Source organism: Panthera leo, chromosome D4 (assembly GCF_018350215.1).
Source record: "Panthera leo isolate Ple1 chromosome D4, P.leo_Ple1_pat1.1, whole genome shotgun sequence".
Lineage (NCBI taxonomy): Eukaryota > Metazoa > Chordata > Mammalia > Carnivora > Felidae > Panthera > Panthera leo.
In genome coordinates this window covers 79,872,566-79,893,661 of record NC_056691.1, presented here as the reverse complement: position 1 = coordinate 79,893,661, position 21,096 = coordinate 79,872,566, and the positions used below count along the sequence as shown (strand labels likewise).

General features: G+C 40.8%; 1 protein-coding gene across 1 annotated transcript in view; it reads left to right on the top strand.

Annotated features, from left to right (window-relative positions):
- The window catches only part of C5 (complement C5), an 85,617-nt gene extending 65,291 nt beyond the window's left edge, over positions 1-20,326 (top strand). Inside the window, exons 31-41 of the mRNA XM_042912455.1 lie at positions 1,208-1,270; positions 3,038-3,119; positions 3,645-3,702; positions 8,565-8,667; positions 9,065-9,139; positions 9,256-9,361; positions 10,211-10,294; positions 11,224-11,313; positions 13,504-13,587; positions 19,022-19,160; positions 19,742-20,326. Coding sequence (XP_042768389.1) covers positions 1,208-1,270; positions 3,038-3,119; positions 3,645-3,702; positions 8,565-8,667; positions 9,065-9,139; positions 9,256-9,361; positions 10,211-10,294; positions 11,224-11,313; positions 13,504-13,587; positions 19,022-19,160; positions 19,742-19,880 — 1,023 coding nt within the window. The 3' untranslated portion in view covers positions 19,881-20,326. The remainder of the gene's footprint in view (positions 1-1,207; positions 1,271-3,037; positions 3,120-3,644; positions 3,703-8,564; positions 8,668-9,064; positions 9,140-9,255; positions 9,362-10,210; positions 10,295-11,223; positions 11,314-13,503; positions 13,588-19,021; positions 19,161-19,741) is intronic.
- The last annotated feature ends 770 nt before the right edge of the window (positions 20,327-21,096 follow it).

Sequence of the window (21,096 nt, the reverse complement as noted above, 5' to 3'; positions counted from 1 at the left end):
TCTTGACCTGAGCGGCAAGGTAGGCCCACCAGAGATGTAACCGCAGTCAATTCTTCTCTACAGGGCTAATGCTGTAAGGGCCTCTTGCCATTTTTAAATAACTAAAACTCAGCCCATGACGCTGTCTTTGTATAAAACTCAGGCTATGAGTATCTAGTCTGGAATATCTCTATGCCAGCATTTCCTGAAATGCATTACCTAACAAAGGTTTGGTGGTCAAGTTAGTGTGGGACACTCTAGTTTAAATGAAGTTAATCAAGTTTGTTCATAGAGGATTCCTACCCCACCCTTCATATGTATATGAGTAATTGTGGTGACCCTGGGGAAGAATGGGCAATGGAGGGACATGGGGACGGGGGCAGGGCAACAGTATTCATTTCCCAAACCTATCTGTCACTCAAGTTCATAGAACCCATTCCTCATGCAGCATCTTGATGCACTGGCTTTTCAGTAAATGCTGCTATCTTCCATCAGGGAGAACAAGAGAATTGGCCTTGTTATCTACATTTACTAAAATCTAGAGGAAGGGCTGACAACTCTTCATGCACACCGGATCCCCTTTGCACTAGTGTGCTAAGTGAGGGAAGGGGCAGCCCGCAGCCTTGGAGCGAGCAAGAAACCTACTCTTTGGGCCTCTTGCTCAGGATGGCCTCTCCCACGCCTTCCACACATCAGGGAGCATTTGTACAACAGAGCTTCTCCGGAGGGGAGGCTTTCTTAACCCAGTCCTGACCTTCGCTCTCCTCCTGGAAGGACGGAAGAAGAGTGTCAGCACCTAAGGATCTGGCAGGCTTAAGTGAGGTGCCGGATGGGGCAACGGGGTTTGAATAAAAGACCAGTGGAAGTGGAGGAGATGAGCCTCCTCCTGAGGCACTGAAAGGGATTTATTCCGTTGGCAAAAGGAGATGAAGATCCAGTTCTATCATAACCATATATAAATGAAAACATAACCCAAAGTGGCTTCTGCTGTGTTGGTTTTGCGGGCTTGCTCAGGAGAGCTCAAGACGTGGTATTCATACGGACAAGGGAAAAGGAATTTCCAGCACTTCTAGCGTCTGTGTGCACAGGATCTCCACTGTCTTATCCACTGAATCTCACAGAAGCCCAGAGAGAGGAAGCTGGCAGGTGTCAGGCTACTTTTCATTGTTCTGTCCTCCCTCCCTATTGAAGAAGAAAACAAAGCACAGTTTCTCATCCACCTTTCCAGGTGCCCCTCAATGATGACCTCGTCGTCAGTACTGGGTATAGCAATGGCGTGGCTACGGTGCACGTAAGTATTTCATTGAGAGCCGATTTCAACCATATGTCTGCTTGTCCTAAGTAACATGAAAGAAAGTTAGGGACTTTGCCACAAAGTTACAGAGATCTAGGCTTGGGCAACCAGGACTAAAGTAGGATTCATTTACTCGTTCTTTTTAGCTGTCTCAGTAGCGGTCCTCACAATTTCTTTTTGCAGATGGCTACGTTAATCCTTGTACGTATATAGTCTTTGTATTTGTGGAAATTATATATATATATAATTATACATATATATATAATTTTACGGTTCTGTAGTTGTATGTGCATATGATGCATGTATGTGATTATACACACATACATATCCCTGCTTTCTATGGTTAGTAACATAGTCACATCGCAATTCTCCAGCATCATTGCAGATTGATGAATATATGTAAGGACTTAAGTTTCTATTATTTTAACTGTAGACTGCATGCACATACACAAACAGCTTAGAGAAACGTGTGACTGACTGCCGAATGGCTAAGATGAACTACATATTCTAAGCATCAGTTAACACTCTACTGATGATTTCAGTTACACTCTTATCTTTGGCATGTCCATTCCGTCTAAGACTTTATGAGATTGCATGGTTGGGTTGGTGGGGGAGACAGACTGTGCATTTTCTCTGTCACTTGTAGTTGTTCTCAGTATATCTACTTCTGGCAGCACCTCTGTCCTTCCCTGCACACCTGTAATTTGTCATTTACTATGGTGGCATGGGGGTTAGGAGAAAACCATACTTCCTGGCCTTGAAGTGTTTTGCATGAAACTAGAGTATACAGGTTCCAGGACAAGAGGCTTAGGAACTTTTCTATACAGTAAAGTACTCAGATTTGACCACATGGGATTTGGCAAGATTCTGCCTGGCTAGATGTCATTTTTTTTTTTTTTTTTGCCTACTTGGGCTTCTCAGGTATGTTTCAAATTATAGAGTTCGCTGAAAGTCCAGCTGTTGGGAAATGAGTCTTTGCTACACCCCATTTGTACTGGATTGTGGAGTCAATACTTTGGGCATTTCACCTGCAGCAACAGTACAGCCATGATGCCTTCCCCACTGTCCTGTTTTTTGTTTTTTATTCTTAAGTTAGTTAACATACAGTGTAGTCTTGGCTTCAGGAGTAGAACCCAGTGATCCATCACTTACATACGACACAAGTGTCCTCCTTAATGCCCATCACCCGTTTAGCCCATCGCCATCAACCCTCAGTTTGTTCTCTGTATTTAAGAGTCTCTCTTATGGTTTGCCTCCCTCTCTGTTTTTATCTTATTTTTCCTTCCCTTCCCCCATGGTCATCTGTTAAGTTTCTCAAATTCCACATATGAGTGAAGTCATGTGATATATGTCTTTCTCTGACTTATTTCACTTAGCATAATATCCTCCAGTTCCATCTATGTTGTTGCAAATGGCAAGATTTCATTCTTTTTCATCACCAAGTAGTATTCCATTATATATATTTGTGTGTGTGTGTGTGTATGTATATATACATACATACATACCACATCTTCTTTATCAGTTGATAGACATTTGGGCCCTTTCCGTACTTTGGCTATTGTTGATAGTGCTTCTATAAACATTGGGGTGCATATGCCCCTTTGAATCAGCACTCCTGTACCCTTTGGATCAATTCCTAGTAGTGCAATTGCTGGGGCATAGGGTAGTTCTCTTTTTAATTTTTGGAGGAACCTCTACACTGTTTTCCAGAGTGGCTGCCCTGTCCTGTTTTAAATAGACTATTGTTCACACGTCCCAACGTAGGTAACAACCGTGGTTCAGAAAACCAGTACTTCTGAGGAAATCTGCAGCTTTCATTTGAAAATTGAAGCCCAAGACATAGAAGGTAAAACAGAATGATACACACTGTAATTGTGTGCCTTTTTTTTTTCTACCTGTGGCCTTCACATCCCTCTCCTGGTGGGTTGGTTCTCTCCTCCACTCCAAAAGCAAGCCCCCTTGCACCCTGAGGTACCCCTCTAACCTTGGCTCTGGGGTCAGGATACATGCTCTCCTCTGCCTTGATAGCTTCCATTTGTGGCTCAAAGGCCTGTTCCTACAGGAAACTTTCCGGCCACCAGTGAATCCAAGCATCGGCCCTTTCTCCCTCCAACCTTCTGCAAACACGTTACCTTCAATAACTCCTTCCTTAAATCGTAACTTCTTTGAGAGCAGGGAACTGTTACAGCTATTGGTATTGTCAGCAGCCATGAATTGCCATTAAAATCACCAGCAGCGCCAGCTTCCAAGTCAAAAATCATGTTTAAATGTGTTCAGGGACCTTTTCGTTGATTATTCTGTTGCAACAGGGCACAAAACAGCTAAGAATGGTTTACTCTCATTTTTTGTTTGCTTGTTTTTTTATGCGCAGCTTCCAGCTACAGACGCTACAGCGACTCAGATTACAAACGCATAGTAGCATGTGCCAGGTAAGCCTGTTTCCACAGAGGGGAGCACAGACTCAGGGCCTCACTTGTGCCGTGGTATTATCTCTTTACATCTTTTGGAGTTTTAAGATGGCCGGAAGATGCAAAATTGTGCGCTTGTTAAAATGCAGAACATAATGGGTATTCTTTTAAAAAATTTTTTTTTCAACATTTATTTATTTTTGAGACAGAGAGAGACAGAGCATGAACGGGGGAGGGTCAGAGAGAGGGAGACACAGAATCTGAAACAGGCTCCAGGCTCTGAGCTGTCAGCATAGAGCCCGACGCGGGGCTCGAACTCACGGACCACGAATCATGACCTGAGCCGAAGTTGGCCGCTTAACCGACTGAGCCACCCAGGTGCCCCCATAATGGGTATTCTTAGCTACTTTGTAGAACAGCTTCATTTTTGCTCATAGTTTTCCCTCCCACATTTGGCCTTCTTCTAATTCAAACACTATAATATCTATTTTTTCTGTCTTCCAGAAAGGTAGAGAGGAGATAGAAGGATGAGGAAAAGAAAAAGCAAAAGATTTTCTTATAAGCAGCTTCTACTCTCTTACTTAGATCCCATTCCCCCAGAAAATTCCCTAGCCATTATCAGCCAGTGGTTCTCAACTCAGGCTGCACATGGAAGTCAGCTGGAGAGCTTTTAGAACTATCCAAAACTCTAGCCTCACCCCCAGAGGTTATCCTGATGGCAGCCAGTGTCGAGAGCCACCAGCCCTCTGCAGGCTAACTCCAGAGCCCCGAACTGGCCACTGTATCAGTTTCCTGTTGCTCCTTGGTAACAATTTACCAGACACTTAATGGTTACAAAGCCCAGATTTATTCTCTTACAATTCTGGAGGTCAGAAGTCCTGCCTGAAATCAATGGGCTGCCTTCCTCCTAGAGGCTCTAGGGGAGAATCCACTTCCTTGCCTCTTCCAGATGCTGGAGGCCACCATCTCCCCTGCTTCTTTCCCTTATAAAGACCCTAGTGATTACACTGAGCACCCCCCCAGATAATCCAGAATAATCTCTTGATTGCAAGACCCTTAAATTAATCACATCTGCAAGTCCCTTTTGCTGCATAAGGTAACGTATTCACAGGTTCAGGGAATTAGGACGTGGACGTCTTCAGGGGCCATTATTCTATGTGTACGTATCTTAGTGCTCACATAGAGTGAATCAGTCAGTGGCAAAGCCATGTTCGAGCGCAGGCTTCTGCCTTCTTCCTTTCATTACCCCTCAGCACTTCCTGTTGGGCTCTGTTTCCTTATTCTTCATATTCTCAATAGCTGATTTCTGTGGTTGGTACTCTGCTGATTTTACTGATCATCACATGTGATGTCAAAGCACTCAGTATGGATAACTCAGAAATTCCATCGAGTTGTGTCATAGATTTGAGATGAAAAGGATTTTAGGGATGATATTGTAATCCCTTATTTTAGAAATAAAGAGGGGCGCCTGGGTGGCTCTGTCTGTTAAGCCTCCGAGTCTTGGTTTCGACTCAGGTCATGATCTCACAGTTTGTGAGTTTGAGCCCTGCATCAGGCTCTGCACTGACAGTGCTGGGCCTGCTTGGGATTCTCTCTCTCTCTCTCTCTCTCTCTCTCTCTCTGCCCCTCCCCTGCTCATGCTCTCTCTCTTTCTCTCCAAATAAATAAATTAACTTAAAAAAAAGTTTAGAAATAAAGAGACACAAAGAGGTGAGGTAACCCACCAAGTTGTCACAGAGTTGGTGGCAAAGCCAGGGCCTCAAGCCGCAGACCCTGACACCCAGTCCAGGATCTGAGCCACCTCCTCCAATCAGTATAACCTGAACCCACTGACCTCAAGGAACAGCACACTGCTTCCCACTGCCTCCTTCCCAGCCATTGCCAATGCTTGCCCAATCTCTCTCTCTTCAGGATTCCCTCACTGGCCAGTCTGCTCACGATATCTCCTTCCATCCCTGTCCAGTCTCTGCCCTCTGTTCCCTCTCAGACATCCTTCCTCATTCCCTCATGTCTTTCTGCGAAGAAGGTTCCCCTTTCCCTTCCTCCTAACTGCCATTTCTGCTCTTGGGTACCTCTCTTCTGGGGGAGTTGTCTTTATATTCACAATACTTGTCACAGGGAGAGGTGAGCAAACTTGTTCAGGGCAAAGCCAGAGTCACGGCGTGGGACCCTATAGTGGGCGCAAAGGAGGGCTCTCTGATAGTGGAGGAGGCCACCTGGGGGGTAGCCTCTGCTGCAAAGTCCTCATGTGACCTGTAGCAAACCAGCTCACTTCTCTGGGCCTCTTCTGTAGGACAAGGATACCGAACTATCTCATCCCCAGGTGTTTTCCAATTCTTATGTTCCACAGCTGTGCAATACCTACAAAGGCTCTTATCAAACCCTCATTCATGAGAGGGGCACCTGCGTGGCTCAGTCCGTTAAGCTTCCGACTCTTGATTTCAGCTCAGGTCGTGATCTCACAGTTTGTGGGTTCAAGCCCCACATCAGGCTCTGCACTGATACCGTGGAGCCTGCTTGGGACTCTCTCTCTCCCTCTCTCTCTCTGTCCCTCTCCCCTGCTCATGCTTTCTCTCTCACTTTCAAAAATTTAAACTTAAAAAAAAAACCAAACTCATTCATTTGAATTCATTGACAGGAGGCCTAATTCCAGATTGCTAACATACAAAAGAAGGCAAATGGAGATGTAATATTGAATTTTCTATTTTTTGACTTTTACAAATTTGGAACAGAATGTTCAAAAAAGCCAGGTGGAATATGCTTTGGCTCTGTAAAGCTGAAGTGTGGTTGGATAAAGTCCAAAAGTGACTGTGTAGTACTTATTTCTGTGAAAAATTCTCTGCCCATCCAATATTCTCTCTCCTGATTAAAAACAAAAAACAAAACAAAACAAAAACAAAAACAAAAAACCACACCAGCATACAGTTTCTGTATTCAGGGGGTCTCTTTCCTGTATTTAGCTTCTTATAACCTCTCTGTTGTATCCATAAGAGAAGAAAAAAAGGATTTCTCTTCTCTCCTCTCTGAACAAAATGCCTTTGGGGGAGATTGCTGTCTTTGGCAGCAGGCAAGGGGCTTCTTGAAAGGAAGGTTTCTGTTCCATGGTTGAAACAGTCACCATGGCAACCAGTCATCAAGGCTCCAGCAACTTTTCATAGACATTCTCCATTCAGGAGGCCCTTTTCCATTCTGTTGACAGAGGATTTGCATCTGTGAGCAAGGGGTCTCTGCTTCTGGTGATACTCACCCGCCCTGTTACGGAGAGATGTCCAGATATCACTTTACAGTTCCACGTTGTCTTACAGTCTGTTGTTAATTGTTAATTTGGTGAAGAATGGGGTTAAATTTCTGTAACCAGAGATTTTATAATATCTTTTACGGTAACTATTACATGCAAGACATCTAAGGGGGTCTGCCCTGATTAGGTGCAATTGGGGGAAAGAGATCCCTTGCCACCTCTATCTCAAATAAAGCCTCCCATTTAATTAAAACTCAGTCCTTCAGGTGAGATCACTTTATCTGCCCCCCTACGACACTGTCTCCCCCGTTTCTTCCTTTAATCCTGATTGATCTTTAAGCTCCACTCTCAAAAGTCTGGCTACCTGTCAAGCATCTTGAGGTGAAGCTGGGACCTGAAACTCAACCTTTGCAGAACCACACTCTGCCCCTGTCCCTGGGCCCCAGTCCCGGACCTGCCAACTTGCCCCTTTTAAATCTTCTAATTCTGCTTAATGGTAGCATCAACCTCTGCCACTCAAAACGAAGCCTTGGAATTATAAATATAAAACTAACACACAAGTTCATTCTTCTTCACAGTTTATTTTACAAATAAGAAAATGAGCTCTAGAAAGGGAGAACAATTTGTGGAAATGTCTCAGCAGAACTGGGTGAATCCCAAGTTTCCTGATTCCCCAGTTCAGTGGTTTTTTTTTCTCTCTCTTATCAGAAAAACAAAAAAAACTTAAACACTAAATCTCCCATTTTACCCCCTTTGCCTTTTTCCTTAGCTTCCTCCCAAACACAATTCCTAGCAAAGGATAGTCCTCAAACACTTTTTTAAAATAAATTATCTATTGGGGCACCTGAGTGGCTCAGTTGGTTAAGCACCTGACTTCAGCTCAGGTCATGATCTCGTGGTTTATGGGTTCGAGCCACGCATCAGGCTCTATGCTGACAGCTCAGAGCCTGGAGCCTGCTTCAGATTCTGTGTCTCCCTCTCTCTGCCCCTCCCATGCTTGTGCGCTCTCTCTTTCTCTCTCTCTCTCTCTTAAAAATGAATACACATTAAAAATTTTTTTAAAGAATAAATTATCTATTATGGAAAATTTAGAAAACACAGAAAAGCATGGGTAAGAAAAAGAGATCATCACTTATAATCTCACCATCCAGAGAAAGTAGCTGCTAACATTTTAGGTATTTCCTTCCAGTCTTTTCCTAAACATGTTTATTGAGTCTTTTTCCAATATAGAACTAATTTTCTTTTTCAAATGTGCTCTGTTAGAAAAAAAGAACTAGAATAGAAATCAAGAGGTTTATGCAGCTCTGGGGTGAACTAGTCATGTGACCTTGAACAAGTACCTTACTCTCATCCTCAGTTTCCTCAACTAGTTAATTAAAGAGCTTGGACTGAATGACTTCTATGATGTTTTCCAGCTCCAGAATGGTGGTCCATTTAAAGTATTTGCCAAGTGAGCAAGAGTTAGAATAGATGACTCAAAAGTCTCTTGCAACTCTAAAATTTAGAGATTGCAATGCATGTATTGTAGAGAGGCAAGGAAGTGGAGGCCCAAATTAAAAATTAAAGCCTACTAAGAAATAAGACCTTTTCTTGAAGAATCTTGTCCACGTATTTATTGCATTTCCTAATCTCTAATTTGTTTTAGCTACAAGCCCAGCAAAGAAGAATCATCATCGGGATCTTCCCATGCAGTGATGGATATCTCTTTGCCTACTGGAATCGGTGCAAACCAGGAAGACTTAAAAGCTGTAAATGTTGTCTTTTACATATGGTTATGGATGTTTGGTTTTCTTTACTGCATTATTTTACAGATAAAGCTATTTTCTTTCCTTTTAATATATCACTTTCATGGAACCACCTAGAATATTCTTTCCAAACCAACAATCTACCTAAGCTTTGATTTTCCGAAGTAAAGTGGGGACATATGTGTGCATGGTCTGAACAAAATGTGAGTGCATATGATAACATGTCCAGACTTCTTCAAGAAGAGGAGCTGCTTTTCAGCTTTTTTGAATAGTGGATTACATCCCCATGTCTAACATCCCAATATTGGATGAAAGCATTTAAACAAAAAGATCAACTTTGAGAAAAAAATTTTTTTAAAGATCATGAAATTAAATTCAAGCCTTCACTTTCCTCTCTTAGCTTGTGGAAAGGGTGGACCAACTATTAGCTGATTACCAAATCAAAGATGGACATATTATTCTGCAACTGAATTCGGTAAGTTCCACCTCCCACCGTTCTCCGTTTCCAATCACTATCCAAAATCTACAGGCTAAAAATGCTGAGTCTCTTCTCTCCCATTAATTTCCTCAAACCTTGAATTTGTCGGACAGATTCCTTCTGATGAGTTCCTTTGTGTTCGGTTCCGGATATTTGAGCTGTTTCAAGTTGGGTTTCTGAATCCTGCTACTTTCACGGTGTATGAATACCACAGACCAGGTAATCAGCTTGACTTGAAGATTTCTGCAGAGGATGACTTTGCCTTCGTTACACTACTCACCGCATCTCTCGTTTTTGGAGAAGCCCATTTCCCCCGCCCCCCTATTTCTTTCATCCTCCAAGAATCACCTTGTCCACTGATAGTCTCATCACATTTTGCCAAGGGCTCCGTTGTAGCAGTTGTCACATTGCTTTGTTGTTATCTGTTTGCATGTCTTTCTCACCAAACCCAGATGGAAGGCTTTCGTCCTTGTGCCCCCAGCATCTAACCCAGTGTTCAGTATATAACACGTATTGATAAATGTTGAGTGAATGACCCCCACTTTTGATCACTCAGCCTCTAATACTAAGTGATTGGAGAGCTCTTTGGGTCACAGGGCAGACAAGTCCACATTAAGCAGTTCTACTTATTCCAAAAAAAAAAAAAAAAAAATTCTTGAACCAAACTCTCATATCCATTCATTCTAGTTGTGTCTTCTGGAATCACATGGAACACACTCAGCCCCACTTCCCCTGTTCTTCTCCAGCCCAAACAATTACAGCTCTTTCGATTGACTCTCGTGTAACACAATTTATTTCCTCTCATTTATGGAAGCACCAAATATTTTAATTCTAAGAAATAAATATGGAACAGTAAGTTTCAAGCATAGAAAGGCAAGTCTTTGAGGGAGGGTGGAAGGGGCCCATGCCAGGAGAGGCAATTCACAATTTAACCTCCCTGCACCTAAGTTACAAAATCGAAAGGTTTGGGATACGCGATCTCCAAGTTCCCATGGGAGACTCACTGATCCATGAATGTATTGAGAGTTAATCAAGCCACTTCTCCTAACTATGTTTTCATTGCCACAGATAAGCAGTGCACCATGTTCTATAACCCATTCGATGCCAGACTGCAGAAAGTCTGTGAAGGAGTAACATGCAAATGCATAGAAGGTAAACTTCATTTAACATGTTTAGGCTGCATGCTTGTTTAAAGCAGCCACTCATAATCCAGGGCTAATCTGGGGGAAGCTATTTGACAAACTCATTTCTCAGAAGTAGACATATAATCTCAGCTGATTGAAAGCTGATTCCTTTAATATGATAAAACTACTCAACAACTCGTGAACATCCTGATAGCTTCTACTATACAGAGCGGGAGAAACACCCTCTAGACAATTGTTGGATATCAGAGGGATAGCATGATGCGAAATTTTTACTTTTCACATGGTCTTTTTAATGTAATAGGACCACAACCTAAGAGAACAGAGGCTCAAGACTGAGCCACTAGCTCCTCTTTCTTTTTTTTTTTTTCCCTTGTCCTTCCCACTTTGTGACATCTCTGTTTATTGTTCAGTTACCTTCAGTCTTCTGTAAACCTAAGACAGTCTTCTTGGTCAAGAAAAAGACCCAGAACCCAACAACAGTCAACAACCGATTCCATGTGGGTCTGAGCTGGTTTGGGGTTTATTTTGTTTTTCAGAAACCTTAACATCTATACATTTCTTAGGTACCTACTATACCATTTTATAACCGTAAATCAGTCCAGTTATCATCTTGGTTCCTTCAAGGCAGGAAGGGAATGGGAAAATTTTCCTCCTTTCTTCCGTGAAAACATATACATTTCTAAAGAACTGAATGTGGAGTGACTGCCCATTCTAAGCCTTCATGTTCAAGATTTTGTTTGTGCTTGTGTCTGTTTTGGTTTTGCTTTGCATAATGTTTTACTTTGTGGAAGAGGAGAAAATGGACAGGTTGTAGGTGTCTGGTATTTGTAAGGTTATACTGGATTGTCTCAGGACTCATGAGAACTGTGTTTAATGCAAAGGGAGTGGCTGCTTCTTTACGTTAACCTAACTTTTAGCACTTTTCGCAAAATCCAGCTGACTGCGGACAGATGCAGACAGAATTGGATCTGACAATCTCTGCAGATGCTAGAAAAGAAACAGCCTGTAAACCAGACATTGCCTATGGTAAGTTCAAAGGTTCAATGTAGAGTTCCATTAAACATGAGATGTTATGAATACGTGATCAGTTAGAAAGATCAACAACCTTTCACAATGATTATATCTGTGAATACTGTACTCCATGTGTTCCCTTGAAGGAAAATGCCATCAATTTTTGGCATTAACATGCAAAATTATTCATCCTTCAGGAAAGAAATGTAACTTTCATTTAAAATGATTGGAGTGATGTACACACCTGGCCAAGACACTTTACTCCAATAGATCACATTGAATTAAACATATTGAATTAAACTGAACTAAAATATAGTTAAAGAAAACTTTTGAGAAGCCAGGAAGATGTAAGATTTCACTAGCATATTCTTCCAGTCAATAGAGCAGAGGGAGAGACAAAGGTCGTTCGGGGGTTTGGAGTTTTTTCAAACTCCCTTTAAAGACAAGGTAAAAATATTGGTACTAAATCATTTTAAATGTATGCAGAACTGCAATCTTTCACTTCAAAAGGAGCATCTCCTTCTGTTTACCCGGAGCACAGAGCTAAATCTGATGCCCAGTATGGTTGTAGTCTTGTTTTCTACCCATAGTTTCTAGTGTTTATTTATTTCTGGTGTGTGTGTGTGTGTGTGTGTGTGTGTGTGTGTGTGTTTTGAGAGAGAAAGAGAGCATTTTGTACACTATCTCAAGCCATGTGTGTGTGTAAGTAGGGTGTTATTTATAAATGAAAGATAAGTACATCTAATTCAGCACTTTGTGTTTACCAACTGTTTTCATATATGGCTCCTCAGTGGGGTCCCCTAAGACTTCTTTGAGGTAACAGAGAATTATCTACATTTTGCCAGTGAAGAAACTGAGGCTCAGGGAGACTCAGTAATTTGTTCAAATTTATGCAAGAAGTCAGTAGGAAAATGAGGATGCATCCTGGTCTCCAGTGTCATTTCCGTTATATTATACTGACCTCTCTTAGTGGAAATGCAGCCATCTCAGGATGAATTGGGTATGGTTTATAGTCTTTCTTTTTTTAGAATTCATCTTGATTTTTTTAAAAAAGCTAAAAAAGCTGCCTAACTCAGCCAAGACCCACTGCAGGTTTTAAAACACATTAAGATTTGAATACTATATTGTTTAATAAATAAAAATTTCACCAAATTATTTCTTCCCTCCATTTTAGAACTATTTTAACTCTTGAATATCAAAAACCTGTTTTAACACATAGAATAAATGCAATCTGGATGTAGTTTATTATTCTCAAGAAAAGGCTTATCTGGCTTTTTTGAAGACTATGGGTTGATATTAGAATAATAAAATAAAAACAAAATAAAATATTTCCCTCTCTCCACCTATGTCCAGAGCAGGTACGTTGCCCATATGCACCATAGAGACATAAATCTGAAATTCGGGACATTTTAAAATCTGTTTTAAACTACTAATTCACTCAGCTTTTGTTCTGGCACAATGAGTTCATTCATCTAGCTCGCTAGCTAGAATCCCCAAAATGGGCAAACCTTTCAGATCATTCACTTCAACCCCACCCAAAGCAAAAATGAGATCTTTTCTTAGGCCACATAGATGGGATAGATCTCTTTAAGCTTCCCATTCCAAAAGTGAGATCAAATACCATGGATTAAAAGGTAACGCCTGAAGGAAGAGAAACCAGGATAGAGAATGTCTTGTGTCAGATAGCTGTCAATCCAAGCAAAGATGAGTCAGAAAACGGAATCCTGTCAAAACCCAAAGATCAAAGCCAGTGGAGGTAGGCAAGGGATCAAGGCAAGGAGACAGGAGGCCCACAGGGCAGGCCTGAATGGTAGATAAACTGTCTGTGGGCCTATGGAGAAGGATCTCCTCCACGTTCCCCATGGGTGTGACCCCACTAATCTTAAAGGATCAGAATCTGAACACTCCATCTAACAAAGGCATATTTTTGTCTGTTTAGTGTGCTTCTGTCTTTTAATTTAATATTGCTCTTATCCCGATCAGCCCGTTCTGTAACAGTGGCGAGGGCAAATGGTTCTAAGTAGAATGGAACCATGAGTCATTATCAGAATCTAGGAAGGCCTTTTGAAAGAAATGAGATTTACTTCAGGGTGCCCGTAAAAGCTTGCTATGCTTCCTTTCTCATTTGTTTGACAAACTCTGGCTTCTACTGGACACGGCATTAGTGACATTAAGCATGAATTCTTGTGTTGTTTCTTCTACCAGCTTATAAAGTTCGTATCACATCCATCACCAAAGAAAATGTCTTTGTTAAGTACACGGCAACCCTCCTGGATATCTACAAAGCTGGTGAGAATTCATTCATTTATTCTTTCACTCCACCAATATTTAGTACTTACTATGGGCCATTTTATTAGACACAGAGAAAACAACTTGAATAACACAACCAGAGTTCCTGCCTTCATAAACCTTATATTCCATAATATAAGGAGACACGTGTTTTTAAAAAGGAAATGAAAAAAACAAATTAAACAATTATTAATCATAGCCAGCACTATATTTGAGATATGGAATTAGTGTGAGAAGCTTCTGTATTGTGATAACAGACGGCATCGTTTAGGGGTGTGGCCATTAAAGGGACGGGGCAGAGAGGGAACCAAATATGCAAAGGCCCGAGACAGCAAGCAACTAGGCATCATCAGGGAACTGATGAACCCCGGGTGACTGGGCTGTAATGAGACAGGGAGAGCCTAGCCTGAGAAGAGGCTGAGAGATAGACATGAGCTGGGTCATACAGGGATTTATAAGGCATGGCTAGAAATTTGGATTTTATTCTAGAAGTCCAAAGGGAAGCTAATAAAAGGTTTGAGGTAGGCAAATAGCATGATCTGATTTATGATTTTAAAAGATCACTCTGGGGGTGCCTGGGTGGCTCAGTCGGTTGAGCATCCGACTTCGGCTCAGGTCATGATCTCACTGTTTGTGAGTTCAAGCCCGTGTCAGGCTCTGTGCTGACAACTCAGAGTCTGGAGCCTGTTTCAGATTCTGCATCTCTGGCTCTCTCTGCCCCTCTCCTGCTTATACTCTGTTTCTGGCTCTCTCTCTCTCTCAAAAATAAAGAAACATTTAAAAAATTGAAAAAAAAAAAAAAAAGAAAAGATAACTCTGGCTTTCTTCTGTTGGAGGGAACACAAATAGAAAGAGGGAAACCAGTTAAGGACATCTGTGAAGTGCAAAGGCTTGGGTTAGAGGCTCAGTGAAGATAAATGAGAGTTTCAATAACCAATAGAATAAAATGAACTTGTATGTAAAATAACACATAAAACATTTAAAAATATGTTCCCTTTTATTCTCTAATCAAACTAAGCTATAAATGTTATAATGCTGCTTGTCAAATTACATAAATTACCACACAAATGATTCATTAAATCATTCTTTTTTAAATGTTTATTTATTTATTTTGAGAGAGAAAGTGAGAGTATGTGCGCACGCACAAGCTGAGGAGGAGCAGAGAGAGGGAGAGAGAGAATCCCAAGCAGGCTCTGTGCTATCAGCTCAGAACCTGATGTGGGGCTCAACCTCAGGACTGTGAGATCATGACCTGAGCCGAAATCAAGAGCTGGACGCTTAACCAACTGAGCCACACAGGCGCCCCCATTAAATCATTCTAATAATTCCAAATAAGTTTTTTATTTTTAGAAATTGTCAGTTTTATTTTGCTTGCCTCACTACAGAATTGCCCATCTGAGCTTTGATTTGACAATGAGGAACCACCTCAAACATTTCCAATTACATCTTTATTGCATTGATAGTCTTTACACAACCTATAATCTCAATAAGTAATTTCTCCTATAGTGACAGTATTGTTCATGGTAATGAAGTCTCTCTCAGCTCAAGCTAAATTGGTAGTAATTACATTCAAAATGTTTCTAGTCCTTTGGATACTGTCTGACATTTTTCATGTTCAACATATCTCTATTATCAGCTAAATCATAAAAACAATTTATTGAAATGCCATGTTTAGTTTTCCCAATTTTCTTCATTTTTATTCCCCTTCAACCCTCAGTTTTCCAAATGTCATAGGCAAAACTGTAGACTTCATAAATTTTTTAAAAAACTGAAAAGTTTGTCATATTTTTAACTCTTGTCACTAAAACAAAAATATTTTCATAAATTTGCTTTTCCCTTAAATTGACTTTATTTTGTTTTATGTCAAATTTATGATCATTCTTGATTTTATAACAGCTCTTGTTCCACTTTTGTAGTTTCCTTTACTTATTTTTATATGGTTTTATCATTCTGTAATCTGTGAGCTTATCAAAACTGAAATATCTTTTCTTGAACAGCTAAAGATGATATTGACAAAATTGCTAGACTATCATAAGCAAATCACCAAAAAGTATATCTATCCACTTTCTAAATATTTGCTCCTATAACACAATTGTGTACATAATTATGTATCAAAGTGAATCTATCAAACTTATAATTTCCAAACTGCCTTCACGATTCTAGCACTACCAGCTGCCCATCAAAATCCCAATATTTTTCCAATTTTGATTATTGCAATTGTTTTCATTATTACAATTTTTAAAGCTTTCTTCTTATTACTTACTTCTGTCTAGTGTGTATTAGATATGTGGTAGTAAACACTAAATTTATTAAGACAATATTTAAAGTGATCTTTTGCTTGGCTCATATCTTTATATTGTCCAGAGATACTTGATATCTACTTGATACATAATTCAGTCAAAGCCAAATTGAACAGCTGGGAACTTCCAAATTTTTGCTGAAACCCAGACTCCTCTTTGGCATTGCATCTGCACCAGTAAGGAGTTCACATGAATATTCCTCATTGACTCCATTCTCTCAAACAGTTGTTCAGTTATTCCTTCCAGTACCTTGATATCAATAAAACCCATTAAGCAGTCTTCGAAGTCGGCAGGTTTTTTTTTACATTATTTTAAACACTTTTGATGTTAAGTACTTGATTTTCTCAATAATTATTGAAATTTAAGGGGCGCCTGGGTGGCTCAGTCAGTTAAGCGTCTGACTCTTGATTTCAGCTCAGGTCATGATCTCATGTTTCATGGGATCAAGCCCCACATCAGGCTCTGTGCTGACAGTGCAAAGTCTGCTTGGGAGTCTCCCTCTCTCTCTGCCCCTCCCCCACTCTCATGTGCTCTCTAAATTAATTAATGAATTAATTAATAAACAAGTAACATTTTAAAAAAGAGTTTAATAAAAAAATATTGGAATTTAATTTTATCACCTTATTTAGATTTTCCAAAAAGCTGTGCTCTCATTTCAGTAGATATAAATTTTACAATAAGTAGGACCATAAATCTAAATTGCAATATGTTTATATTGATTTTCTTTCTCTTTTGATATTCTATCAAGAGTTTTGAGTCTGAAAATGCTTGATCATTGTTAGCCATAGACTAGAGTTGGATTCTAATAATACTTTCCAAATATTTATTTGGTGGATCAATACTCTGATAAAATGCTTTTCTGGTTTTTATTGTTTCAAATGTTTCACTGTATGAAATTGATTTAGCATGTTATTCTGTTTTTTTCTCATTGATGATCACAAAGTTTGTTTATTTGAACCATGATCGTCATTCTGACAAAACAGGTGTTTAGCACTTCGATCGTTTCACAGCCCAACTTTTGAGCACCAATTGCATCCAGCTTTCACATTATAAGCAATAATAAGCCATTCCTATTTTTGCTGAAATAATCAAGTGCTTTTCATTACAGAAATGCAAGTTATTTGTTTTATTTTGCACCAATTCTTGCACAGAATCAAAAGACATTCCAGACTGTTCTCAATTTTGTGCAGTATCAGATGATTCCCAAGCTATAGTTCTTTTAATTTTTTTTAATGTTTATTTATTCTTATTTATTTAAATTTTTTTTTGTTTTTTACATTTATTTTTGAGAGAGAGAGAGAGACAGAGACAGAGCATAAGCGGGGAGAGGCAGAGAAAGAGGGAGACACAGAATCCAAAGTAGGCTCCAGGCTCTGAGCTGTCAGCACAGAGCAGAGCCCAATGCAGGGCTCAAACTCACGGACCACAAGACCACGACCTGAGCCGAAGTCAGACACTTTACCAACTAAGCCACCCAGGTGCTCCTAATGTTTATTTTTTGAGAGGCAGAGAGCAATGAGAGAGAGAGGGAGACACAGAATCTGAAGCAGCTCTAGGCTCTAAGCTGTCAGCACAGAGCCTGATGAGACCATAACCTGAGCCAAAGTCAGGCACTTAACTAACTGAGCCACCCAGGTGCCCCCCAAGCTGTAGTTCTTTTTAATATCATTTCTTTTCTGTTCTCCTGTCCATTCCGAAGATTCACATTTATGACATTTAAAAGGAAATGTTAAGAAAATTTTGCATAATTTATTATCTCTTCTTTCTGGGTGTTTATTTTTTAATATATACAAATTTTAAATGTCTATAAATATCAAAACATCACACATTTACCACTTACCCAAGAATTGCTGCACACTAACAATAAGCCAAACTAAAACCTAAACTATTTAAAACAGAGAGCAATTATACAGTTCAAGGATAATGACAAGTTGGTGTTTCCCCCAAATCATAGGGTGCTTGGAGTGAAGATATAAATGGGAAAAAAAGAAAAAAAGATCAGTGATTGTTGAGCCAAGGTTAATTATTCCCTCTTTCTGAATATGCTTGAAATTTTCCATAACCAGAGGCTTTTAAAAATAATGATAAGGCCGTGACATGGGCTGAGTTGGTAAACAGTGCTGGGAATATTGTTTAGATATTGCTGCCAGGGGAAGTCATGTATGTTTTAATGGTCATCAGGAGAGCTGATGTGTGCACACTAGTTAAAGAACACTAATTAAAGTTTGCCATTGATGTAGTTACTATTATGTACAGGTTCAGAAGATTTTCAGGATTTAATGCTTAGGATAACTCTGTCAGAGTTTAATAACTGATCATCAGTCCTGAATCTATAGCAATGAATCAGGCCCAGTCCCTGCTTCAAGAAGCTTCCAGCCTAGCTGAAGATACATGTGGGGTGAAATACTGTGATAGAAGCTCAAGTATAATGGGAGTAAGGGAGAGACAGAGAGATATTTATGAGAAAGAGCCTCTGGGAGTGTTTACTGGATACCTTGAGAATTGATGATGTGTTTGAGGATGGGTAGAAATTTAACAGGACAACATGGGGAGGAATGCATTCCAGGTAGAAGAGATAGCTTTTTGCCAATCTCTGAGTTCTTTGGGAATCCCAAGTTATCCTCCTTAAAATTTTCCAAGTCCTTCACACGGCTTACATTTTTCTACAAAGTTGTCCATTGCCAGCTACCAAATACTTTTTTGGTATTTTGGGGATTAATATTGTTTAACTATAGAGACGTTCTTTTAATTCCTGTTTCTACAGGAGTTACAATAACAAGCACTTATACAGCACTTGTTGTGTTCTAATCACTTTTCATATATATGTTAACCCATTTAATCTCACATCAGTTTCCCAAGGTGGGTTTCATCGTCACTCCATCTTTCAGATGAGGGACCTGAGCCTCATTTGTCCGGGTCCACACAGCCAGCAAGCAGCAGAGCTGAGGTTTGTCCCAGAGAGCCTGATTCCAGATTCCAGAGTCTTAACCATATAGACATTGTCACTTTCCAATTGCCACTCGAGATAAACATATACTCTTGAGTAAATAGCCACGAGGTACTAGAATTCTGAGAGTTTATAATCGTGACATTATAACATGAATGTGATAACCTTACATGTGTGTGCCTCTCAGGAGAAGCTGTTGCCCAGAAAGACTCTGACGTCACCTTCATTAAAAAGGCAACGTGTGCTAACGCTGATCTGGAAAAAGGAAGACAATATTTGATTATGGGTAAAGAAGCCCTCCAGATAAAATACAATTTCAGTTTCAAGTAAGTCATTTTGGAGTCCCTCTGATCTTTCCTTCAAAACTAGGTGTAATTTATTCTTAAATACACTATACGTTTCTCATGTGTCCTGCTATTAACCAACAAACCATTAGGAGCATAAATAAAATAATGTGACTTTACACTTGACCTTAGCCAAAAGGCCAAGAAGCAGTGAAACAATGAGAATTGGAAACAAAGAACTACTTATAACCATCAGGGTAGCCGGGAACTCAATGACGGACAAACCGACTGAGCACCTGGGTGTGTAGGTGTTTCTGAAGGCGCCCCTCCAACCCCCTCTCCGCCACATCTGCCCCCTCAATAAGTTCTCAGACTGTTCTGTTTGTAAAGAGGGAGATGTTTAAATATGCATCTTATGATCTCTTCTTAAAAAAATAGATCTTGAAACAGATGCCATTCCCGCCTTTAATCGTGGGGCCCCAAGCAGCTTCATGAGATTTGAGGGTTTGTGGCCCTTCCCAGGGGGAGGCCGGCCCAGCAGAGTCCGGCTGACACATGGGGTGAGCAGCCTGAGTGCCTTTGAATTGGGCTCTTCGCTATTCATTTTCCTTTTTTCTCGGCAGGTACCTCTACCCTTTGGATTCGTCCACCTGGATTGAATATTGGCCTACAAACGCAATGTGCCCATCATGCCAGGCATTCTTGGCTAATTTAGATGAGTTTGCTGAAGACATTTTTCTAAATGGCTGCGAAAACCCCTGAGGAAGTTCAATCATGTAGGGTTTTCACTGTGGACTCCTGTTGTGGAAGTGTCTTCCTTTTCTTTTGTTTCTTCTTCTTCTTCTTCTTCTTCTTCTTCTTCTTCTTCTTCTTCTTTTTAACATTCACAGCTGGTCTTATTTGGAAAGCTCACTTTACTTAGAATTAGTGGCACTTTGCTTTTAGTAGAGGATGATTTTAAGAGCGTAACTTTCGGAAATAACACGGCCTTAGGGAGCATGGAGACAGACACCCGTTCCAAGGTTATCGGACACCAGAAGCAATAAAAATTGGACCACCTCCTAAAACCTACCGCTCAGGAATGTCTGCCGGGGACCAAAGAATAGCCCCCATTGAAATGGAGTATCTTACAATAACATGGCCTTTGCTTGAAAGAAAATACCGAGGGGCAGAGAGCTGGTCATTAAAACCTGACTTTGCTTTCAAAATGTGGGAAAAAGCGAAGAGGCCTATTATTTTATGCGAGGCCAGCTGGACCCACACAGATGGGCAAGTTGAGAGACAAAGACCTGAGAAGGCCCAGCCTCAGAGTCCTCAGCAAACTGAGAAGGCGGGAGCATTCGCCCCTGTGGCTCCCCTTCCCCCCGTGGGGGTCCCACGACTCCCTCCGCTCCCTCCCAGCACCTGTCCATTTCCCCCAGAGTCTCCCTCAGCAATAATCACCCTGGGAGGCAGCCCGCAGTGCAGCACCTGGTGAGGAGAAGCCAAGTGGTGATCAGGAGACCTTCCTGCTGGGCCCTAACCAGGTCCTGGAGCCGTGTTTAAACTTTTCTAAAAGAGGGTCTATAACAGGATGTTCATTTCTTTTTTTTCTTTTTTAATGTCTATTTTTTGAGAGAGAAAGAGAGAGACAGAGCACAAGCAGGGGAGGGGTAAAGACGGAGGGAGACACAGAATCCCAAGCAGGCTCCAGATTCCGAGCTGTCAGCACAGAGCCCGACATGGGGCTCAAACCCACGATCTGAGAGATCATGACCTGAGCCAAAGTTGCCCGCTTAACCGACTGAGCCGCCCAGGTGCCCCTAAGTGACTTTTAGATCTTAGGAAAGAATTTTCCCAATAGATTCCCATTTAATGTCTCAATAATCTCACAAGGTACAGGGATTATTATTATCCCCAATTTATGGAGGAGGAAATGGAAGCTCAGAAAAGTGAAGCAATTTTCCCAGCCTGGTAAGGGGCAGCAGTGGAGACCAAA